The sequence below is a fragment of the Cornus florida genome, unplaced genomic scaffold, assembly GCF_030987335.1.
Source record: "Cornus florida cultivar Cherokee Brave unplaced genomic scaffold, ASM3098733v1 CherokeeBrave_3.0.0_Hap2_Chr05, whole genome shotgun sequence".
Classification (NCBI taxonomy): Eukaryota; Viridiplantae; Streptophyta; class Magnoliopsida; order Cornales; family Cornaceae; genus Cornus; species Cornus florida.
The window spans coordinates 89,211,383-89,237,768 of record NW_026775575.1 but is presented as its reverse complement, the minus strand read 5'-3'; the positions used below and the strand labels follow the sequence as shown (position 1 = coordinate 89,237,768).

Below are 26,386 nucleotides of genomic sequence, written 5' to 3'. Positions count from 1 at the left end.
CTTCATCCATGGTGTCACAAAGGATCCCACCCCAAGTCTCCGGCAGACATGCCACAAACAGCCCACGACACCCTGTGGTCACCCCAAACACCCCATACGATGCCTTACCATCTAACAATGGACTGAACACTCCACCCAACACCAACGCCTGCCTCACCATGGACACCGCTGAGTTACGCACGCACGTAGGAAACAGTTCCATGGTGTAAATCAACAGCATGTTAAACGCAATACACGCACCGAAGAACGACGCCATCTCCGCCAACATTTGCAACTCATCCCTCACAAGCACCACACATCGCACAACAAACCCCACTCACCATTTTGAACCCTAGCACCGCACTCTTCCTCAATTCCTTGGTTGGTGCACTATAGGAGATTCGAAAATCCTAGGGTTTGAGGTGAAAATTGGGGATTTTGCATAAAATTGAGGTGAGGGTCTCTAACTCACATTTTCTTGTTTTTTTGTGGATTAATTACTAGTAATTGTTATTAATTTGTCTAATTGATGGTAATTACCCTAGCATGATTATTATTATTATCTTTATGTGTAAAGTTTATGATTTTATATTTACATGTTGATTTGTATGAAAACCATTCTTAAATGTTGTTTTCCTATGTCTATTAAGTTGTAAATTGTGCTAGAAATGATGTATGAATTCTTGTTTGATTTTCTTTGAAATTGTAACAAAGAATGACTAGTTGTGTTATATGAAAATTTCTTATTTCCATAGTAATGAAGGTATGAGACATACATGCATGTCATTGGGTATAAGAAAGGGTAAAGTGATTTAAAGTGGATAAGAATGGGTTTTTGGGAAAAATATTTTGAGAAAAAGATTTTGTGAAAACACGCCAAAGAGGTACCAAGAGTCCGTGGCGTTAATATAGCCTAGAGAGAATTAGGGAGATCGCCCTAGTGTAGTTGAGCCAATTGAGCCCCAAATGACGCCTCGAGGTTACCAAGGGTCAGGGACAGTGGCCAATCCTACTCTCGTGTCACCAAGGGGATACCGAGGGACGGGTTACGTTAACGGTTTGAAAAATGAAGTTTTTTTTTAAGTGAATTTGAAAGTGGGGAATGACATGCATAGCATTGTATTCATGGTATGAAAATTTGTTAGTCTTAAACTTGAGAAATTTATATCGTGTTTTCCCCAGTTTAGAATGATCCTTATTCTTTATCCCTGTTCAATATTTGGATTCACGGGGTCACAAGAGGTGTGTTTTAGGCACTACCTACTGAGCAATTTTGCTCACCCTATTATTTAACATTTTTCAGGGCTCGGAAAAGAAGTGGCGGATGACAATCCTCCGCAAGCTTGAAGAAGATTAGGAGTTGTATTTTGTTATCTTTTGTATATTAGCCCATTTTTTGGTATAGTCTCAAACTATGTAAAAGAGTATTTATTTTTGTAAATCATGGCCCTGTAACATAACTAAGATCCCTGATTATTAATTTTTGTCGTAAACTGAGACTATGTAAATGCTTAAGTTAAATGGGATGATGATGATGGGCTAACTTGGGGAGGTTGTTGATGTTGTGATATTGGGGAATGTATTATATTTTTTTTGTATTGTGTGTTGGGGTATGTTGGATAGGTCTTGAAAGACCATTGCATTTTTTTTCATTTGAACAGGTTATTGTAGGATCATTTTTAGCAGAGATCATGTAATTTTTTTTTTTTTTAATTGTTTCAGTTTTGGAGTCGTTACAGATACATTGAAGTTGCACTGTTTGGAAACTATATATTATACAATAAATAATATCACCTGCGAAAATTTAATTATGAAGAAGCTCAATAAGATGATTTATTCATATCAATCCCATTGATACAAGTGTTTGCTTCCTTTTAGATTTTCTTTGTGACAAATGATATGTAGTCTAACAATTGAACTAATCCAATAGTCTTATTTGTCACAAATGATATGTAGTCTAACAATTGAACTAATCCAATAGTCTTATTTGTCGATCAATAATAATAATAATAATATTGTCTTATATAGGAGTGACAAATTACAATACGACACGATAACATGACACGACTTAAAAAGGTTTGGGTTTAGCATAAACGGTTTTGGGTCATAAAATAGTCGACACGATTAACCCGTTTATTTAACTGTGTCGGGTTATGATTGAGGGGTTCAACCCATGTAACCTGTTTATGATTCATTTAACTCAACATGCTATAATCGTAAATATGACCTATGTAATATGTTACCTGTTTAAACCCAATTACTATGTATTGTAAACGGTTTTGGGTCATAAAATGGTCGATAAGATTAACCTATTTACTTAACCGTGTCAGGTTAGGGTTAATGGGTTCAACCCGTGTAACCTATTTATGATTCATTTAACTCAACATGTTATAATCGTAAATATGACCTATGTAATATATTACCAGTTTAAACCTAATTATTATGAATTGTTAAGTGATTTCAACATAAACCTTGTCTACGCCTTATGATTTTTCTTTTTATTTTGAATATTTAGGTTAATTATGACAAATTTTTTTTATTATTTAGTATTTAGTTAAATATTAAATGTCTTGTTTTGATGAATAAGTCATTAAATGAGTTAACACGTTTATCTGTTTAATAAACGATTTTAAACACAGATTATTAAATAGGTTAAGTTTAAATTTACCTATTTCCCATAATACTCACGACACAATTATCAACGCAAACACAAATGGCCACCCTTATACAATAATAAAATATAAAAAACTTAATAAAGATTAAAGGACACATAAGTCTCACTCACTGGGCGAAAATTTGTGATCGACTAGAATCACATGGTCGGAAGCATCTAAAAATTCCTCCCCACTCAGGTAGGAAGAGCCAGGTAGGTTTTCTGATTACGGCACTCGATATCATTGACTCTTTGTTCATGCATGGGATTGGAGATACGAGGCAGCGGCCACTGCTGCTCTCTCCTTTTGCTCCTCTTCATCCATGGTGTCACAAAGGATCCCACCCCTAGTCTCCGGCAGACATGCCACAAACAGCCCACAACACCCTGTGGTCACCCCAAACGCCCCATACGACGCCTTACCATCCAACAATGGACTGAACACTCCGCCAAACACCAGCGCCTGCCTCACCATGGACACCGCCGAGTTACGCACGCACGTAGGAAACAACTCCATGGTGTAAATCAACAGCATGTTAAACGCAGTACACGCACTGAAGAACGACGCCATCTCCGCCAACATTTGCAACTCATCCCTCACGAGCACCACACACATCACACAACAAACCCCACTCACCATTGTGAACCCTAAAACCGCACTCTTCCTGTTCAGTCTCCGTGCCAAGAAAAATGAGATCAACGAAGCCGGAACCTCCGACAAGGCATTAAACGTGACGGCCAAATAGAGATTGAATCCCAAGTTTCCGACCCCCAACGGCAATCCATAGTACACCATACCCACCCCAAATCCCACCACCATCAACGTCAACAACCTCCGAATCGCCCATCTTTTCTCTAACATGATATTTACTGCTGAGTAAAGATCCGTGTTATTCCCTGGTTCGTGCTCGATAGACATGCCGGAGAAGCTCCAGCGGGTTAAGTTGCTGCTGTTGTATTGTGCTATGTGCTTGAGTGTTGCCATGAACTCTTCTTTTCGTCCTCTGACAAAAAGCCATCTTGGAGATTCGGGAACGAAGAAATAGACTGATGTGCAGTAGATGATTGTTGGAATACAAGTCCATAGATACAGAATTCTCCATGAAGAGGTCCTATTCAGGTAAGCGATGAGTGGTAATGAGAGAAACCCTAAAGTGGAACACAAGAAGCCAATGATCCCGACTTCTCCCCTCCACTTTTTGCCGACGAGCTCCATTGACAACACGAGGGAGCATGTCCCGACTGTTGCTCGTCCGAACCCACTGACGAATTTGAAAGCCGAGTAGATCCAGACGCTGGTGGACAAAATCACTGTAAGGAGGCCAGCTACAGACATGAGTGAGCATGACAGGAGTAGCATGTTCTTGCGGCCGAGTGACGAGTCCGCCAGTGTTGCCAGCAGCAGTCCACCTGACATGCAACCGAGGAAGAAGGAGGTGGCCGGCAGGCCGGTGATGAAGGAGCCGGCACACTCTAAAGACCACTCCGATATGATGGAAGTGTGTGGGGATAAATCCCATGCCCATGAATTCTTCGGAAGCTCGCAGATGTTTGTGGTCGTGTAGTTGCATGCCAGTTGATTTGTGCAGTGCCATGTTGGCTGAGCGTCTGCAAAGACGCTGATGAATAATTGTTGCGCATCGAAGACCCACGCGAGGGACACGAGGAGGACTTGAAGGAACTGGACACACCCAAAGTCTCCTCCAATACACCGCTCGATGGTGTCATCCAGGGAGTAGAACTGGTGTTTGTGGAGCGTTGGAGTTTCGGGTTCGGTTGAGTGGCTTTGGGAGAGGAACGGAGTAAAATCTGCCATAGAGTTATGTGTTACGAAGTCTGACAGTCTGAACAACTCTCACACTTTTTTAGTGTGAGTGATGGCTGAGAGTCTGAGACAAAATATCATTTAATTTGCTCTGCAGTAACTATGCTAACTACTATTGTATCTATTTGGAATGCGGATAAGTAAAATAATGCCTGGAGCAAATGGGCGAATGTACTGGGAATATTGGGATGGTTTTAGTCTGTGATAGTAATGAGATGGATTTTGACTTAATTTTAACAAAGACAATAAACAAGAAAACAAAAGAGTTCATCGATTGCCTTTGAAAAAAAATAAAAAGATAGCGTAGATTAAACCATTAACATGCTTTTCTTATCTGGTTCCATATATGATGAATATACACATATACTTACCGGAAAAAAGAAGAAGAATATCCACACATATACAGCAAAACAGTGGGTGGAATTATTGGTCATATTGGGACCCATATGGAGAAGATAGGAAGGAATTATTAGCTAGAAGCCAAATGATCGTACGTTTGTCGTTTCTTCCATAAAGATTTTTTATTTTACAAACATCAGCCTTTTCTCTCGATCTCTTTTCGCACGTCAGCTTTTTCTCTCTTTACAGTGTTACATTGTATATCTCGTCAGGCATGGGATTTAATAAGTTTCAAAACTTTGATTTAAAATTAATAATAAAAAAACTTCTTTCACCCTCGTTTTTTGCTTCCCTCTCTCTCCCTAGGAAGCCTTAAAATTATACTATTTGTCTTTTTTTTTTTTTCTTTTTTTTTTTTTTGGTAAGGCAAACATTTCTTGAAACTCTATAAGCTGTAGTTTCTTTTGCTAGTTGTTGGATAATTTTGTTTGTCATTATGGTTAATCAAGTGATGGGTATACAATCACATAATTACAAGTATACAAAAACATACATATATAAGTGGAATAAACTCAAGAGAACATATAAATACAGTGTTTTCCCTTTTAATGAATTATGGATTTACCGGGAAACAAAATATATTGATGATCTTGACAGCAGGAATTTATGAACGTTTACTTTGATTTTAGATTTATTAGAACATCTATGTATGCTCTAATTTATCTTCAATGTTTTCATCTATCAGTCCGATTAGAGGTTCCTAGTGTTAGACAAGAAAAATGAGAATGACGAGACAAATCAATTATGTACGCAGTGAGTAAATTCTGTCATTCTGTATATAAAAAGGTGAAGTTGGAGAAAAAAGCCAAAACGCAATTCTCATAAGTACCTTTGCACATGGTTGATGTGTACACTTCATTAATAAAACTGATACAACCTGTTGTAACTTTATGTAATTACGATTGTGATTGTTCGAGACCATATATAACTCCGAGATACCTAATAATTTTAGACAGATAAGATGTATGCGCCCTGTGATAGAAATCAATTAGATGGTTTTTGACAAAGAACCGAAAGAAAAAAACAAAAAAACATGCATTGATTGAACGATTAACATGATTCTCTAACTTGTTCCTTATATATATATATATATATATATGCCGACACACACACAAAACAGTGAATAGGTTTGTTGGAGGTCAATCATCCTTCAAAGGTGGGGAGCCTATATCAAGAAGACATGATATACATGTTTAAAATAGTACGCACGAAATATCAAGTGCTTTTTATAATATAAAAAATCAACCACACATCCATAATGATACTCCAACTCTCAAATTTCCATTGGGAAAGAGATTATATATATAACTCGAGTTAGAGTCCCAATTGTTATGTCGGTGTATATAAATATATATTTTGTGTGGTGGTTTTAACAAAGTACGGAATGTCATTTGGGGAATCCATTAATTGTTAAAATAAATTAAGCAAATTAAATCGTATGACTAAAGTCATACGTATGACTTATGACGTTAATTTAGAGTGGAATATATATAAATATTAATACAACTGAGAGCGTGGTAGGTTTGGTTGCAGGAGGCCTTGGGGGATAAAATGTCAGTGATCCAATTATTCACCCACATATATATATATGAAACAGATCGAAAGCACACGTGAAGATCACTTTATTTGGTTATGAGTAGTTGGACATTGCATGGGCATGGATTCGAAACTCTGATTTTATTCCAGATGTCTATTGATTATTATTTATTAATCATGGACCAAAGGAATGTTAATCTCACTTACGTGGCATTCATATTATTGATTATTGGCATCTATTAAGACATATATACAACAAGAAGAAGAAGCCAAGTTTTTTTTTTGTTTTTTTTTTTAATTATTTGATGGTCCGCTATATGAATCTTATAATTTCAATCTGATTCTTAAAGTAAATAGTATGTAAAGTTCCAGAATTAGCATTAGATTCAACAAGCCCTTAATCTTAGTGACTTGGGAGCAAGGTTGAATGTGAATCTTAAGATTTAGGAATTCTTAGATATAAATGGTGTTAATAATTCATATTTATCATTTGATTGAGTCAAAGTTTTATAATTTCAAAAAAATAAAGTTGACCAAAATTCTGACGTGGGCATAAAAAAACATTATTTACTCTCACAGAGTTACCACTTTTAGGTATATAGATATCACTTTTTTTGTACACAAGTACCACTTTTGTTTTGGGTATATAAGTATCACTTTTTTTGTGCAGCACAAAAAATGGTACGTGATGACAAAAAGTGATACATGTATACACAAAAAGTAGTATCTATGTACTTAAATGTGATACCTCTATGAGGATAAACAGTGTTTTTTCATGTCTTCATTTTTTTGAAACTACGAAACTTTGACTCCATTAAATAATAAATATAAATCATTAACACGGTTGTTGGCACATCCCTACAAAGTAGGAGGAATTGTAGAACCACGTTCCCCCCTTTCTTCCTATATTTGGTCAACCTTGATATATCGTGGAATTTTCCATATAGCAGTACAAATCAACCATAGGAATGTGGTAAAGCTTTTAGGTTGTTGTTTAGAAACAGAAGTCCCTTGCTAGTTTATGAGTTCATCACAAATGGAACACTACGTACATGTACATTAACTAATAAAAAATATCATAAATACATTTAATGAGCGCAAAATGTCAAATATATATAAGCACTGTTAAGCAATCCACAATTAAAAAACTAAGAGGAGTAATGATTTCTTGCACTTCCATAAGTAAAAATTTATCCACATTAACATAATCTGGTCGAATATGGTTCAAGCGCAAAAAAAAAAAAAAATAATCTGTAAAATTTACGGGTCCCTTCCGACTTTGAATTGTTGGTCATGGTGAGTTGTTAAAATTGCTGATGTATAAGCTAGCGTTTGGTGCCCATTTCTCTTGATGATGTATAATTGTCACTCTGTGTTTTGTAACTACGTGGAATACATGCACATAAGTCAATCTCCTACTCTCCTTTCAATTGACACCTTGCTTTGTAAATGTCATGCTTTTGTGTTTATGTGTCATATGAGCCACAATTTCAGACTAAAATTGTATAACACAAACACATACATTGGGAAATAAGAGACACAACCAATCTTCATCTTGCTCTCCATCCCTTTGATTTATCAATATTTCAGTCCATAGAAGCAAAATGTCTATGTCAGGGCAGCTTATGTTCGTGCTAGCACTCTGGTTTTTCGTCACTAATATTTACCGCGCACAAACAGATGATGTTTATGGTGATGGCAATCTTACAGTACCAAATGCTTGTGTGAACTGCTCTATATGTCAATATCCCTGCCACCCACAACCTCCACCGGAGTCCGGATATCCATCATACGGTGCTCCACCACCACCACAACCTACGCCAGAGTCGGGATATCCATCAGACGGTGCTTCACCACCACCACCATCACCTCCTGCTGTAAGCAATTGCCCACCAGCAACAGTTCAGTGCTGCCAATATCCTCCTCCTCTACCTTACACTTATCTTCCTTATGACAATTATTCAGCTTCATCGCGCTTGGCTTTCCCGGTCAACCCTCTTAGTACACTGTGGGACTCTGCTTTTTTCTTGTTGCTCTTTGTTTTTGGTTTCCATGTTTGAAAAAAATATATATATATATGAAATGGGGAAAATGAATATATATATATATATCTTAATTTTGAGGAATGCATCTTCTATATTCTGTTGGTTGATACGAATATTTAACAATGTTTTGTTCGGTTTTGTTTCTTTTTCTTTTGAAGTGGTGATGACAATTCACTTGCTACAACTTTGTATTTGAAAGTTGCATCGTTGGTACTTGGCAGTGTTAATATGTAACCTAAGTTTTATATGTTTTACCCCAAAAAAAAAAAAAGAAGATGTTTTATATGTTAATTGTTGAAATCAATTTTTATTTTCTTCTGGCATTGTAGCCAAGTGATATCTTTGAGGCTTTTCAAGGAGCTTTTGTGTAAGATCTATACAGTTAGCATAGTTCAGTCTTTTACTTTTGATGGAGTTGCACAATTGAAGCTACGAGCTAACCTAAAAAAAAAATTAGAAAATAGTTTATTTTATTTTATTTTTTTTGTTTTTTCTTTACACAATTTATTTGTTTGACTCATTTGAATGCTTGATCGAGACTCATTTGAGTTTAGTTGTTCGTTCACGACTTAATAGTCATTGTTACTGTTTTTCCACCCACAATGTTCAATCCAACAACTTTATAAAAGACAAACAACGCCAATAATAAAATCAAATGGGCCGATTGTTATATGATTCGCTAAGAACCCGATTACCGGGTAGTTAAAGAACGGTCATCCCGCACATTACCCAATGGCCCGATTATAATTTTTAATTTTATTCTTATATATCTAAAAATTTCGTTTTTTTTTTTTTTTGATTTAGCATTTAAGGCTAATTATTAACCGCCAATTCATTCTTATTTAGGTAAATTACACTTTATCCCTAATGTTTGGAAAAATCTCACACAAGTGCAATGTTTCAAATTTATTGTTTTGACCTTCCTTTAAGATTTGGGTGTATGTTCAACAATCCCTCTGCATCAAAACTTATTAAAAAAAATTTATAAAATGATCGAGTTGCCCTTACAATATTTTTTTTAAAAGGGGGTAACAGTGGTGGAAAAGAGAGATAAAGTGATAAGAGAGATGAAGCAGAAAATTAATTTTATTTAGATTTTATAATATATTTTGTATTATAAAAATATATTTCATATAAGGATATAATTGACTTTTTATAATCTCAAGGTAGATCAGAGTATAAATTTCAAATGCTCAACTCATGTGAAATTTATCAAACATCAGGAGAAGTAAGTGTAATTTATCCATCTTATTTACCAAAATATTGTATTATATTAATGTAAAATACATCACCAATAATTTGTTTAATAGAAATGGCTCAAGTCAATGAAATTTACAAATCAATTTAATCAAAACTTTGATTGTTAGAGTGTTATGATTTTTGATCAATGCTTATTAAGGGCATCCCTCGCATCAGCTTGTTTGAATATTGGCTGAGCGTGGTGGTGAATGGCGATTCAAATGGTTTGGTATAGGATTTCACACTCGTGCCCCCAGTCGATAAGCTACACTGGATTCAAATAGAGCGAAATGGTGGACCTTATATATCCAATTATGTTTTAAAATAAAAATAAAAAAATGATGGCTTGTAAAATAATTATTTTATATATTTGTTTAAGTTTTATTGTATATGTTTTTTTATAGAGTATTGTATTAATTAATTAATTTAAAAAGAATCATAATTTAATTAATTTAAAAAATTAATTTAAAAAGAGTTATTTAATTTGCATAAGAATTTAATTATTATTATTATTTTTTAAAAAAAGATTGTACTTTTTAACTTATCAATTTAATTTATTTATTTATTACATAATGATTTAATTAATTTGCATAATAATATAAAAATTACATTTTATTTTTTTCCTACTTTACATTTTATTCGATTACGTCAAATTTAAATATCTTCATCACCAAATTGATTACACAAATATTTCATCAGATGTCTAATGAGATCAACATTATTCGCTCTATTGCTAATTCTTATAAAACGATCAAAAATGTGTGCCGCCAACATTCTTCTAAAGATCGACAAAATGAGTTTACGGCGCGTTATACACAAAGGGGCGGTTAATTGTACTATCTAATATATTTTTTTATAGGTGAAAAAGTAATAATGTATTTTTTTTTTCTTTTTTTTCCCTGAATTGTATTATTTTATTTTATTTGTAGGAAGTTATGTAATATATATATATATAATACGGAGTATCTTTTTTTGTAAATACATATATATTTTTAATTTCTCAAAACATATAAATGATATAATCAAAATAAACAAGTATAGCAGTTAGTAATATAATTGTTGGGAGTATAATCGTTGAAAAATAAATAAATAAATAAATTAAATATTTTATTTTATTTTTTAATAAAAATAATAAAGTAGCACGCCAATAAGTTAGAGCTTTTTTATAAAAAAAAATGTTGAACTATGTCAGCACAATTGTTAAAGTGATCCTATATTTTATTGAAAAAGAAGTGTAAAACGAGCACCCCGTGCTGCACACCGGATGGTCCAAATGTTGACCACTAAATGAAAACCATTAAAAAGATGGTCCGTTGGGAGGTTTTATCCGTTTTAGCGCAGATTGTGATCAATTTGAAGGGAGGACCAACTCTACTTGGGCATAAGAAGTCCTGTTTTATTTTTCTATCCTTCAAAACTCATTGTTGAAGGTATAGGTTGAACAGTATGGTGTGACCATCCGAAAGTCAAATAGTACAAGTTGACAAGGTGGAGAGGAGATAAGAGAAGCTAGTCACACACACAAGTTTGGTTAAGTGCCCGGCTGCTGCCCATCCGAAATTCAAACCTTCAAGAATCTAGAGAGAGAGAAGTTGTTTGCAACTTCTTAATGGTTCAACCCTCCAAGGTTTGGTGGGGAGAGAGAATTGACATAGAAGGTTGCTTTCAGAGTATTAAAGTCCTGATGGTCTCTTCTTTACAACATATATGAAACAGCCATATGCTTTGTGTGTGTATATATACATTAACCTTTCTTGGAACATGTTTTCATGGTTGGTTTGGTGATATTTTTGAAGTGATCAAACTGTAAGCTTGTTTCTGTCTACACAATACTATATACATGGCTTTACGTCTGAGTAATCCTTGTCCTTCTTCATCCATAGCCACCTCACATCATGACACATTCCCAACAAGAACATATCACTCCACTTGGATTTCTCGGGCTCGCTCAAGAATCCATCAAAGCAAGCATTTTGAGCTCAAATCCTCCAATTTGCACCCGCTAAGCGCGGTCTCATTGCAGGCTGGTGAGTTCCTCATTCCATTACTGCTTTGTCTCAATCTAGCTATTTCCAACACTGCATGAAAATTTCCTATCTTTTGAAGCTCTATTTGTAATTTTGATCTGCTTGAGAAAATGTTTCAATAACTCAATATGGGTACTATTTCAAATTCGATTCATTTGTTTAATTGCTTTCCCACCTTAATTTCTTTCTCTGATTTTAAAGATTTCCTTCATTTCCATAGTAATATGATGTGTTTATATTCGTCAAGGCCAGTTTATTTCAATTAAATAACAGATACATTTAATGTAAATCATATTCTCTTATAACCGGGCATTAGTCTAAATGGTATGATCTCTCTAGTTCAGGGAGATTGAGTTTTCAAACCCTATTAGGGGCAATATTGTAGGTATGTGTGAGTTTGCTTAAACTTCAAAAAAAAAATAATAATAAAATAAAATATTTTTCTGTACCTTTCCCTTGTGTTTTTTGGCTATATGCTCATTTATATTGTGCAATCAAATTCTTTTCGGGTGAATCTCCCATTGCTTATTTGAGATGGTTTTGTGGTAAAGGTTTAGCAGGGGATGCTCTGGCTGAAGAACATGTCGAGACCCGATTCAGAGATGAGTGCTTTCATTTCTCTGAATTGGAGAAGGCGGAGACTACTCTCAGTATTATTGTTGTTGGGGCTTCAGGGAACCTTGCCAGAAAAAAGATTTTTCCTGCACTTTTTGCTCTTTTCTTCGAGGATCGTCTACCTGAGGTTCAATTCCACATTCTTCATGGATTGTTACTTATAATTGTGCATATAAATTGAAATGTTAGTAATTTTTTTTCTTTTTTCACTATTTTCTATACAGAATTTCACAGTATTTGGATATGGACGAAGTGTAATGAAGGATGAGGAGTTGAGGGATATCATTAGCAGAACCTTGACTTGCAGGATTGACAAGAGGTGTAACATTTTTTCCCCAAACCTTTCTCATATGCAATATTTTGCCTATGTTTTTGTATGTATGTACTAATCTTGTCAGAGAATACAGGGACAATTGTAATGAGAAGATGGATCAATTCTTAAAAAGATGTTTTTACCAATCAGGCCAGTATAGTTCAGAGGAGCATTTTTCAGAATTGGACAAAAAACTAAGAGAGAAAGAGGTAACATTTCTTTTTAATTATTTCCAAGAAGTCTCGGGATTCGGATCCTCTCCACTAATCGTTAATTGGACAGCATTGTGTCACATGAATAATAAAAAATAAAGATTGACCGTTATCCACCGGATGCAAGTGGAAATCAGCTATTAATGGAAAGGATCCTGATCTGAAGTCCTGGTCTCTCCTGATTTTGCCTATTCATGCATCTATCCCATCTTTTACAATTAGCATAAAAGTGGCATTTATCGTGGTCTACATACCATTGACAGATAACTGAGCACAATGTGGGGAAAATTTTGCTGGTTCTTTTTGTTCATTTTTCATTCGAAGTATCAAAATTTGAATGTGTGAGGGATGATGATACATTCCTTCTAATCGTCATCAATGTTCCTTCTTCGCATCATAGATTCATAGTCATAACCCCTCTTCTTAAGCATCACATTGTTTTCTTTCAATCTTCCTTGCATTTTCACTCATATTTTCTGATTCATTATAATGTAGGACACTTCTGAGTGTTCTCTTGATTTTATTCTTTTCAATTTGGTGAAAATTGAAAAGAATAAAATCAATTATCTGATACAAATTATATAATAAATTGATGGGATTTATTATTTGTAATTTGCACTCCTTACTTTCTTTTGATTATTAAACTCTCTCTTTTGTTCTATAAAAAAAAAATAAGCCTTGATCCTAATCTTCATGAGCTATTTTATGCTTTAATAATATCTAAGACTTCCTTTCAGGCTGGAAGATTGTCGAATAGGTTGTTTTACTTATCGGTACCCCAAAATGTGTTTGAGGATGTGGTGAGATGTGCTAAACATCGCGCTGCTGCAGAGAATGGGTGGACAAGGGTAATTGTTGAGAAGCCATTTGGTCGTGACTTGAAGTCATCCGGAGAGCTAACAAGAGGTTTAAAGCAATATCTAACGGAGGATCAAATATTCAGGTACATTTTCGTGCATTTTTGTTTGATTAGACAGATTCCAAGGGAGGACAATTTTGTTTAACCTTGTCAGTTTTTGTTATTTGTACAGAATTAACCATCATTTGGGTGAGGAGCTTGTTGAGAATCTCTTGGTTCTTCGTTTCTCAAATCTTGTTTTCGAGCCTTTATGGTCCAGGAACTACATTCGCAACGTGCAACTGATATTTTCTGAAGATTTTGGGACAGAGGGACAAGGCAGGTTAGTTCAATATGTTACTTGCCGATATTCTTATTGGTATGACATTGGTATCCTTGTGTGAGATATGATTCATGTGAAGAATATTTTATTTCGTTTGTTTTTCTTCTTAGGTACTTCGATAACTATGGAGTTATCAGGGATATAATGCAAAACCATCTTCTGCAAATACTAGCATTATTTGCAATGGAAACACCTGTCAGCTTAGATGCTGAGGACATCAGGAATGAAAAGGTATCAGTATTCTCTGATTGTTACAATCTATATATCAGTTTCATTATTTTTCGGCCAATTTCTTATAGATTTTTTTTTTTTTTTATCATTAAAAAAAGTTCATGTCATTTTGTTTTTGTATGGAAACAAGATTACGATGAGTGTATGACCAAAACTTTGTATCAGGTTAAAATAATGCGCTCAATGAGACCTCTTCAGCTAGAAGATGTTGTCACGGGCCAATATAAGGCCTCTAACGAGGGCAACACTTCATATCCCGCTTATACAGATGATCCGGCTGTACCAAACAACAGTCTCACTCCAACTTTTGCAGCTGCAACTTTCTTCATTAATAATGCTAGATGGGATGGAGTCCCTTTCCTAATGGTAGCAGGCAAAGCTCTACATTCCAAACGGTAGTCTCTCTTTTTCGGGAGGTTTAATTTTTCTTCAATTACTTTCCATTTGTCTACTGTGGAGTTTCAAACAACAAAACAAACTGAAAATGTTGTTGGAATGAGAATGCAGGGCAGAAATCAGAGTTCAGTTCAGACATGTCCCCGGTAACTTGTACAACCGGAAGTTTGGAACTGATCTAGATAAGGCAACAAATGAGCTTGTGATTCGCGTACAGCCAGATGAAGCTATTTATTTGAAGATCCACAACAAGGCTCCTGGTCTAGGAATGAGACTGGACCGCTGTGACCTTAATTTGCTCTACAAAGAAAGGTAAGATACTTCAAACATATGAGCTGAGGGTGGAAATTTACCTGCAATTAGGTTTTGTGTAGCTTAGCCACTTCTTGGAGACATTAAAAGGCAACAATTTAGGAAATGGAAAGTATTCAGTAAAGTTTACACAACATTGCCACATTTATTTGCATTTCCTAGTAAGATAAAAATTGTTTAAGTTCAGGCTACATTGTATCCTAAAGCTACAATTGGATGTACCCACCAAATACTTTACTCAATACATTAAGTAGTTTTATAGGTTAACTGATAAGAAATACAAGAGATGTGAGTGATAGTAAATGGCACAAAGAACATTCATTAACCTTTGTGACATGCCCTCCGATCATTTTTTTGTTTTTGTTTATGTTTTGTGAAGGTATCCAAAAGAAATACCAGATGCATATGAGAGACTGCTCTTAGATGCCATAGAAGGAGAGAAGCGTTTGTTTATCAGAAGCGATGAGCTAGATGCTGCTTGGGCATTGTTCACACCATTGTTGAAGGAATTGGAAGAGAAGAAAGTCGCGCCTGAGCTCTATCCCTATGGAAGTAGAGGACCGATTGGAGTGCATTATCTTGCTGCAAGGCACAATGTCCATTACGCGGATTATAGCTGCGAGGGCTGTTGATCTGGTACTTTGGAGCTGCTACCATGGCCTCTGCTTGGTCACCACTTATGTGCCATTCCTTGTCATGTTCTTGACTGTTATTAGTGATGTTTCTTTGGATCAGTCTAATTTGTAGATAATTGGAAAGTTAAATGATATTGTGAGATGGAAGAAGTTTATGTATAATTTGTACATTGAACAATAATTGAAACTACAATCTGCATAGATTCAGGGTGGTCTTATCTGTATTGATTAGTAGGTGGAGTTGTAATGGTTTTTTTACTTGGTTGAGAAAAAGATATAATAAAAAATGTTTTAATGGAGGTTTTTTTTTTTTTTTTTTTTGACAAATCATTTGTTGAAACTTTTCTAATACCTAAATATTATTTTGCAGAGTAGATTTTTTATTTTTTATTTTTTTATTTTTATTTGACTATATGGCAATATAAAGTAATTAATATTTTTTTTATACAACTATTTCCTAAATACAAATACAAATAAATCATTCAATATAATTGAATTTAATCCAAAATGTCATATATAAAAATAACAAATTAGCTTTAAAACAATCCCAGTCACATGATCCTCTCATCATTAGTAAACAAAATGTTTATCTACACAACCGTAACAATTCTATTCTAGATAACTTTAAGTACTTTCATTGCTTGCAACCTGAATATTTGATTTACCAAACAAATAATCCTCATTTTCTATCATATGTTTGATATTCTAAGTCCGCAATAGCATCCCTCCTTATAAAGCTGTAAAGAGTAGTCATCCAATTAATCACTATCAATATTATGCATATTTTATAAGATTTTCCATCATGCCTTCCACAAACTAAAAATTCATTCTACAACACTTAAATGAGGGATGTGCTTGATTAAATGTTTAGGAAAAACTTATAGGCTGACTATCACATCCAATTGGACAATGCTTGAGTCCTGTCTTATCAGGACAATTTTAGTCTTGCAAGCTAAGTTGGTCCAATAAAAAACTGACACCTCTATTCAACTCTAAAAAAATACAAAGAATGGGTTATACCCATTTATTAAGGCTAGACTCGACATATCATTCATTTCCTTTTTGTTTTTCTATCATATGTCTTCATTTATCTTCTGTTTCTCTCACATCATATTCACATGTCCATAGGTCTTACCCTTGCCACATACTGCACAATTTGTCCATAGGTGTTTTTTTTTTTTTTTTTGCCACATACTGCACAATTTGTCCATAGGTGTTTTTTTATTTTTTATTTTTTTTATTTGGTTTATGCATTACAATGAATTCCTGTACTTGAAGGTTAGAATTTGAAGAAAAAGCCTTTTCACTTTACCTTTCTTTTGATTTACTTTTTTAATAATTTTTTTTTTTTTTCCTTGGAGACGTGAAGATTAGATAACAGCTATAGAACATTTATTCCCTTCTGTTAAAGAACATGACTAGATATATATATAAATAAATAATATAATTGAATGAAACTTCACCCTAAAACTAAAACTATCAATACATTTTTGAACTAATCAAAATGAAGAATACCATTTAGGAAAAAAATAAGAAGAATTTCCCTTTTTTTTTTGTTTTTTTAATGGAAAACGAATCTAAATAATTATGAGCCTTTTTTTTTTGTTTTTTTTTTTTATTTATGGAAAACGAACCTAAATAATTATGAGAGGAAAAGGAAACAAACAAAAACCTTTGTTTTTGAAAGGAAAGAAACCCAAGATTTGAACACAATTAAGCTTGAATTAAGCTCGTTTTGAACAAATATTCAACAAAACCTATACTTGATTTAAGCTATTTGAAAGAAGGAAGAACAATTTGCATTGGAAAATATAATGTGTGAACATATATACCTGCTTCAAGAATGTGAATCAAGAAAAAAATATATATATATTTGAATCAATCCTTGCTAAGACAAGAACAATGTCCGAAATCAAGGGGTTGAGCCACGTTTCCTAGAGTTTGGATTTGTGAATGGAGGTGATACAGAGATGGGAGCATGATGTGAGAGAAACAAAAAAACAATAGAGACATAAACATATGGGGTGAGTGAAAAACAAAAATGAAATGAAAGACATGTCAAGTCTAGCCTTAAGTAAACCAGTATAACCCATTCTTCTTTTTTGTATTTTTTAGAGTTGAATAGAGGTGTCAGCCTCTTATTGAGCCAACTCAGCTTGCAAGACTAAAATTGTTCCGATAATATAGAACTCAAGCATTGTTCCAAATTAGGAAGAGATCTTTATCCTTGATATGTTATTAGAAAAAGTTTTAACTATCGAATGACCAACATCAACCAAATAATATTTATCTTTAAAATAATAAATTCACCAAAAATGAGAAATTATTATCCATAACAAACCGTGTATATAATAAAAAAATTAAAATATTACAAAAAATAATTTGGCGGTTTCATGAATTTTGTAATTGGGTTTTGATTTGCTGTTAAAAACAACTTCTATATTATTAAGTCAAGAAGTTTAATCAAAATGAATCAGAATCCATAACTCATTATGCGAAACTATCATTCAGTTATGATGATAAATAATAGCTTATTCATTACATTTTTATTTTAAAGACCATATTCATGTTTCATATACATGCTTAAACAACGCTACTAACTTGGTTTATTCATTCATTTGTGCTTTTTTTCATTTATAAAATGTTTCATCTATCTTTTACTTCTATAGGGTGATATTATTTAACTGTTTATTATTTTTAATTATTTTTGTTCTCTTTGTTTTTAAATGTTTGAATGGTTCATTATGGTTGAAATATATAAATATATAGATATTAAAATGATATATGGGAGGAAACTTATATGGGAGGAAACTAACATTACGCTTGATTACTACCTTGGTAGTTTGATTACCTTTGGTAGTATCGGTAAATTGAGAGAGAAAATTTTTCACGCTCTATCCATATCTGCAAATTTTCAGTCGGGAGGAAAATCTTCAAGTAGAGAAGATCCCAAACATTAGTTATTTATGGATTTGAAAATCACTAAATGTTGTTTCCAAGTAAATTAAGGCAAAAGTTATATCAAATTAATATAGTTAGTATTTTATCTTTTAACATTATTTTACAAAATATTCAAACCTTTTTTTTTATTGAACAATCTTAACTACTGACGTGAGAATGGGTTAGTGCATACTAACAATTTTGAAGGTTGCAGTGGTGCCCTCATGGAAATTCCACAAGCAACTAGTCACCACATTAATGTACAAACTTTAGATCGTCCCAAAATAAGTATCTATATTTTTTTTTTTATTCATTCCAAATTAAGTGTATGAAAAGTGAATGTATTATTTTTTATACTCCATCTGTTCCAATTTCATCTTCTTGTATTGAAGGTATAAAAAGTAATCAATCACGTTAGACCAACTAAAAGTAGATTTGATAATTTATTTATTACTAATATAATAAAATAATAATAAAAACCATTCTTTAAAAAGCTAGATTCTGAAAAAGTACCACTAGCAAAACCAGTAACTCCAATTCCAACCGAGTTTATACAGTTTGGACACCGACACTGTCTTTGTATCAAACTTTGTCTTCTCACTAATTTAAAATAATTTAGGGCTCAATTACTCTATTGATAATCAAATATACCAAAGTAGAAGAAAATAAAAAGCATATAATTCGTACACCCTGTCTAAGTGGGACACTAGAAAAGAAAAATTAAAGAGACTCAACTTTGATACGATTCCTCATGACAGTATTTTATACATGCATTCTAGCATTAATAAACCTAATTTCTTATAATAAAATGATAATGATTTTTAAATTGAAGATTTTGGACGAAAGGGAGAAGAGAACAAAAGATTCCACTCCCAATTTCGTTTCGTCCTTCGACATTACTCATTCTTAAATGTCAAAGTAATAACCACTGGTTATATTTTTTTTGGGATAAAGTACAGTCACACCCTTTGAGATTTGGCAAAAAGACACTAAGAGAAAACTTACCTGTTTTTTGGACAAAGACACTCCTTAAAGGTTCAAAAATGGACAAAGACACCCCTTTACATGAAAAAATGACCAAATTACCCTTTGACCGTTTAAAAAACTTTTTTTAACTTTACAATTTAATAAATTACATCAATCTACCCTCATGAACAATTTATGCATTAAAAATTTAGAACTTTATATTATTCACTTTTTTTAAAAAAAAACTTTATATTATTCACTTTTTTTATAAAATAAAAAAAAAATGTCCTAACTTCTTAAAAATTTAGACGTCTAAAATGATTTTTTGATCCAATATATATATTTCAAATAAATTATATTTTGTTATTACTTCTTTTTTTTTTCATTTTTATTTTTAAATTAAGATACTTAATTCTTTCATCTAAAAAAATTAAATCAATCTCTTTTCCTTAACCACCTTTTTTTTTTTAATAAATAAGTGTGCTAGTATAAATAGGATGATGTGCCTCAAATCTAGCAGGTGAAAGAAAAAGGAAAAAGGAAAACACATACACACACAACATAACATAAACCTACTAGACAATTGCCAAAAACTATTGATTTATTTATCTATTAGAGAAGGTTCACTCAATTTTTATATTGAGCTGAAACTAATCCCTTACTCACATACACAATCTTATGCACCAGGTAACTCGGGAAAAAGTTACACTTGAAATGTCTCAGATTGTTGATTTCTTTGAGGTTTCCAAGAGATTATTGATTTCCTCTAAAATTTTGTTAACAACTTTATTCCTTTACATGGAGGCAATCAAGAAAAAGGAGCTAAAAGTACTTATTTTTTTTAAAAAAAAAAAAGTGGTTAAGGAAAATAGATTGGTTTAATTTTTTTAGATGAAAGAATTAAACATCTTAATTTAAAAATAAAAAAGAAAAAGAAAAGAAGTAATAACAAAATATAATTTATTTGAAATATATGTATTGAATCAAAAAATCATTTTAGACGTCTACATTTTTAAAAAGTTGGGACATATAAAAAAAAAAAAAAAAAAAAAAAAAGGTGAACAATATAAAGTTTTTTTTTAAAACTTTTTTTTTTATTCATAAATTGTTCATGAGGGTAGATTGGTCCAGTTTGTTAAATTGTAAAGTTAAAAAAGTCTCATAAATGGTCAAATGGTAATTTGGTTAATTTTTCATGTAAAGGGGTATCTTTGTCCATTTTTTAACCTTTAAGGGGTGTCTTTATCCAAAAACATTTAAGTTTTCTCTGAGTGTCTTTTTGTCAAACTTCAGATAGTAAAATTATACTTTATCTTCTTTTCTTTTTCTTTTTTTGTAAATAATACCATAGTAAACAAATCTGCATTATTGTTCAACCAAATGCTTTATGGACCCCACACAAATATAATTACAAATCAAATAAAGGAGGGAATCCGGATTCCAATATTCAAATTCTTATCATCAGCTTTGTCAACTCATTTTTTATTTTTATTTTTATTTTTCTCGGAAAGCTTCAACTCAAATATCTTTTGAACAGTCTTGACTTTTGTAGACTCCATAAATAGGTTATGACACATTAATAACTATGAAGGTATTCAGTGGTGCACTTCAGCTATTGTCTCATGGAAATTCCATGAGATATCCAGTCACCACATTAATGCGGATTAAAATTGCCCAGAGAAAGAATTAGATAGGGATGACATAAGCAAAACCGTGACTTTTCCATCTAAATTTTTGCAACTTGGGACACCGACACAATCTTTGGATCAAACTCAATCATGCTATTAATTATCAAATACACCAAAGTAAGAAAGAAATGAAAATCATATTATCCCTACTCATTCTGTCTAAGTAGGTCACTACAAATAAAAAAATTTGCATACACACTCATCTTTGGTACGATTCCACACGAAAAAACTACTTACAAACTTGATCTAAAGAGGAGTAATTACTAGGTACCACTTTGAGATTGTTTTATATATTTGTATAAAATAAGAAATTCAACGGAGGCGATAGAATCACTTGTATATAAGGCTGGTAAATTACAAAACGACTGGCCAACACAAAATAAGCAAGTTTGGCTTAACCTTAAACAGATTTGGGTCATAAACAGTTTCACATGATTAACCCGTTTATTTAATAGTGTCAGATTAGGGTTGAGGGGTTCAACCTATGTAACCCGTTTAACTCAATATGTTATAATCGTGAATATGACATATGTAATATATTCCCTATTTAAACCCAATTATTATGAATAATTAAATCATTTCAACATAAACCTGGTCACCCCTTATGATTTTTTTTTCTTATTTTGAATATTTGGGTTAATTGTGACAAAAATTTTCTATTATTTATTATTTTATTAAATATTAAATATCTCGTTTTGATCTGACGGAGCCAATGAAGGCCTAGGGAGGGGCACGTGCCCCCCTGAGTTGGCAAGCAACCTATAATATATGTGGTGATTTTTTTAAAAAAATCCATATACATGAAAAAATTTATATAGTGCCCCCCTCAAATTCGTAGTTCCTAAAATTATATTCTTATTATTTTCTCTTTTACTTTTCACATTCCTTAAATTTCCTTAATAGAAAAAGTCAAATTTTTCTTCCTCAATTGAAACTTTTTAATTATTTCCTATTAAAATTCTTTCATTTTTCTTTCCTTTTATATTTTAATAATTTTTTTCTTCTTTGTCTTTTTGAATTTTATAGTTGTTATATATATATATATATATATATATATATATATATATATACTCCGTATATATTTTTTTTTTTTCTTTTTGACAGTGTGCCCCCCTCACTTGAAATCTTAGCTCCGTCACTGGTTTTGATAAACAGAACATTTACCCGTTTCATAAACAGGTCAAGTTAATGTTGAAAATTTTTTACACGATTATTAAATGAGTCGGTTTAGGTTTACTGATTTAATATAATACTCTTACATTGACACGACACGATTATGACCCACGAATATAAATTAACACCCCTATTTATATCCGTCAAATGCAAATTGTGAGACTCTTCCAATATCAATTTTTTTTTTTTTTTTTTTTTTTCTATTTTTCATACATCCTTACATTCTCATAGTTACAAATTTTTTGACATTATTTAACACGCAAGTAGCTCAAATTGAGACACCTTTGCAACAACAATGCCTAATGTTACTTATAATGAAATGTCAAGAATTAACCACTCTATTACATGTTTTGTAAAATACTAGCAAACAAATCTGCATTATTGTTCAAACAAATGGTTTTTATATACCCACACAAATAAATAATTACAAATCAAATAAAACGGGAAAAGTAAATATAAAAAAAAAAGGACCATGGACTCCTTATTAATTTCCACAATAAAAAACCAACAAAAATCGGTTGCCAGAAAAGCATTTACTGGAAGTGTTGGTTCCCAATCGTCCTATTCCACGTGTCATCAACCCAACACGGTGACATGAAAATCCATGATACTGTCGGTGAGCCAGATCATCCAATGCTCAAAGAAGTGCCAACACTCCCCAACACAACCCCAAAACCACCGTCACAAGCCTCCCACCTCCGATACTCACCGACCCATTATCGGTCGCCGTCTGATCCGCCGCCTCCGAGTCCGCCGTGTCTGGCTCCGGCGCCGCTGCGTCAGTCTCCTTTGACGCCTTTGGCGCGGGGGCAGGATCCGCCTTAAACAGCTCCCTCGGCAACAAAACCTTATTAACCTTATACACCGCAATCGGCTCTTCATCAATCAACGTCGCCATTATCTTCGCCGACACCACCTTCGTCATCAACGTCACGTCATCGTTGTCGTTCTGCACAGTGAAATCGTACTTGTTCGATCCGTCGGTGGCCAAAGTATTCATCAACCCATTACTCGATTTCAACATCCCCATCGATTGGTACACCGGAACGCCGTGATACTGCAGCACCGACACTTTTCCGGCCGCCGTCAAATTCTTGTACTTGGGCATGAAAGCGTTAATTGCGCCGTCGCTTGGGCAAAACACAGTCAACCCACTCTCGAGGTTTTCTGTAAACGTCTTCTCGGCGTCCGACTTCAGTAACAGATCTGAGAATGCTTTGCAGCCCTGTCTCGACATCAGACCTGTGAGACTGATATTGCTGGGTCCGGCGGCCGGAGCTTCGGCTTCGGTGGACGTCAAGACGTGACTGATCTGAATTACAGAAATGTTGTAAGGGAGTTCATGGACGGACTTGACGTAGACGGAGCCGAAAGGGCCGTCGTTGTCTTCGGGGGCGAAGCCGACTTTGCCGCCTTTGAGATTGGTGATGTTGACGTAGCCGGAGGTTCCGGGGGCGTTGCCGGTGGCCTGGTACATGGTGGCTGTGAGGGTGGAGCCTCCGGTGAGTTGGTGGAGCTTTTTGGAGCCGAAATAGTCGGCGAAAATGTGGAGGGAGAGGACGTTCTTGATGGTAAAGATGGAGAGGTGTTTGGACAGAAGTTCGTCCATGGCGCCGTTGTCGACGGCGCAGACGGTAATGGTCTGGCGGCGGTTGATGTCAGCGGCGAGGTGGGTGATGGTGAGGTAGTGGTTGAAGGTCGAGAATTCTGGGTGTTTGGCGAGGATGCGGGTGATATTGTGGGCTTGGGTGGTGGAAGAGAGGAGAGAGAAGAGGAGGAGAGAGAAAATGATTACCGGCGGTAGCTGCATATTGCTGCCTGCGAAGAGATTTTGATTTGAAGCAGAAAAGGGGGAACGAGGTTGCTTCACTCACTGCAGTGTTTGTGTGCGCATAAAGTGTGTGTATATATAAACACACACATGAATAGTACTGTCTGTTTTTAATGTTATAAACATATAATATGTGCATAATTTGTCCGTTACTTTCACACATACACTCTCGAGAAAAAAAAAAAAAAAAGGGTAAATCCAAAATGAGCCAATGGGGTCACCTTTTAGACTGAAATATTATTAAATGTGTATTTTACAAATAATAAAAAATGTAGATGGAAATTCTTTTAGCTTAACATGAGTAATTCTAGCATTATTTCCACCAATCTATATAATAATGAAAATATTAAATAAAAGGAATGAAAAAAAAAAAAATAAAAATCAAGGAATTTCTGGCAATTGTTCGTGTGGGATGGGAGATTGGAGATTGCAATATGAGTTAGTGAGCTGACATCACTATCATTGAAAAAAAATATATTATTAAGATAAATATTTGTGAGATGAAGAAATCATCCTAAATCAATCGATAATTCTCTTACTAAAATTAATACATTAGAAAATGTTATTAATTTGTTTAGGTTATTCTTTGAGTCCCACCACTTATATGAGTGTTGTGCACCGTGCTCAACCAAAAATTTTCTCAGAATACCAATTAAGAGAAAGAGAAAATATATATATATATATATATATAGAAAGCATAATCCTGCCAACTTGACACGAATCAAATTATCCCATTAACATAAACGTAACTGAGACTAAAAAATCATATTAAATTGTCTTTATATATAAGAAAAATTATGCTTGCTCCGAATTCAATCCAAGTATCATTGTTTTATGTATAAATAATATTGAATGCAAATATTTAGGTGAAATAAATGAACATAGTAAAATGGTCAACATTTATAGTAAGGTTATTGATCTCAATGCATGCCCGTCAAATGTAGAGTTGGATTGACCACCAAATGCTAGCTAGGGTCACATTGTTTGGTGGGGACTAGCTCAATTATAAGCGCCCACCCATAAATCATTACGACTCTCTATAATAATAACAATATTCTTATGACTGCCTACCCACCATCGCTCATTCATATGCATGGATTATTATTACTATTATTCAAATCATCTTTCATTTCTCTCTCTCTCTCTCTATAGATATACACATTTACATATACATGCATATATATATATATATGTATATATATATTAATTAGTCGATGCATGGATTATTATTGAAATGAAATCCTCTTGCATTCATGTCTTGTGAAAGTGATATACAGGCTATATATCTATGCATGCCCCTCTCTCTCTCTCTCTCTCACTCTCCCTCTATATATATACACACACACATGTATATGAACACACACCCACGCATTAGTCATTACACCAAACTTGAAATACTGTGGTGGTAATTAAGAAAATAGTATCTAATGAGTGATTGATGAGTTTATAATAATAAAGTGAAGGAAGGTGTTGTCCTTAAGTGAATGATAAGTAGCAAGGAGTATTTGTTCTAGAATAGATATATAGATGTAGGTGGTTAAATTATGGGACCGAAGAGTGTCGGTAGCAACATACTAACAAATAGGACAGTCTGGCATCAAGATGCCGTATCACGTGTAGCCACGTTTGACAGCTCTCTTTTCCTTTCAAATTCCTTTTCCACTCTTTTTCTTTTCCTTTCTTCCTACTAACACCACCCCTTTTCCACTCATTTTATTATTTTCCTTCCTTCCTAATTACACCACCCTTTTCTTAGTTTTTAGGCTGAAAATAATTAATGGAGGAATCCTGTGTTGAAGTGAAACACGTTAAATAATAATATAATGTAATTGTTACGTAGACGACGGAAAGGCGTAGCGTACAAGAAGATTCACGGTTTAGAAAATTGTTGCTTAAATTAGACCATCTCTAATGCAAAATATCACTTTTGCATATCAAATCTATATTTTGAGAGAAGTTACAGTGTCAAAATATTATATTTTAACAATTCTGCTTCAATGGTGCATTTCATTCAAAATGTTATATTTTTGCAATTCTAAGCCTCCATTGAACCAAACCCAACCCACTTCTAGCTTCCCCAATCCTACTTTAACTCCAAATCTTGAGTATCGTTGATTTTAAAATCACATTCGCATCTTTACCATTCACCCCCCCCCCCCCTAAAAAAAAAAATACTACAAAATATTTTTA

The 26,386-nt window shown here is 33.7% G+C and overlaps 3 protein-coding genes across 3 annotated transcripts; 1 reads left to right on the top strand and 2 right to left on the bottom strand.

Moving 5' to 3' along the window:
- Nucleotides 1-2,658: 2,658 nt before the first annotated feature.
- LOC132310338 (organic cation/carnitine transporter 3-like) lies at nt 2,659-4,772 on the bottom strand. The gene has a single exon (XM_059808524.1). The coding sequence runs from the start codon at nt 4,446-4,448 to the stop codon at nt 2,889-2,891; it is 1,560 nt and encodes a 519-aa protein (XP_059664507.1). The 5' UTR covers nt 4,449-4,772; the 3' UTR covers nt 2,659-2,888.
- A 6,541-nt stretch (nt 4,773-11,313) lies between these two features.
- On the top strand, nt 11,314-15,909 carry LOC132307489 (glucose-6-phosphate 1-dehydrogenase, chloroplastic-like). Its single transcript, XM_059805272.1, has 10 exons — nt 11,314-11,703; nt 12,255-12,445; nt 12,543-12,637; nt 12,726-12,840; nt 13,581-13,786; nt 13,875-14,024; nt 14,135-14,255; nt 14,421-14,650; nt 14,763-14,963; nt 15,343-15,909. Exons 1-10 carry the CDS (start codon nt 11,517-11,519, stop codon nt 15,593-15,595), a joined length of 1,749 nt encoding a protein of 582 aa, XP_059661255.1. The 5' UTR covers nt 11,314-11,516; the 3' UTR covers nt 15,596-15,909.
- Nucleotides 15,910-22,687: 6,778 nt separating this feature from the next.
- LOC132307488 (fasciclin-like arabinogalactan protein 2) lies at nt 22,688-24,283 on the bottom strand. The gene has a single exon (XM_059805271.1). It carries the CDS (start codon nt 24,173-24,175, stop codon nt 23,003-23,005), a length of 1,173 nt encoding a protein of 390 aa, XP_059661254.1. The 5' UTR covers nt 24,176-24,283; the 3' UTR covers nt 22,688-23,002.
- Between the last annotated feature and the right edge of the window lie 2,103 nt (nt 24,284-26,386).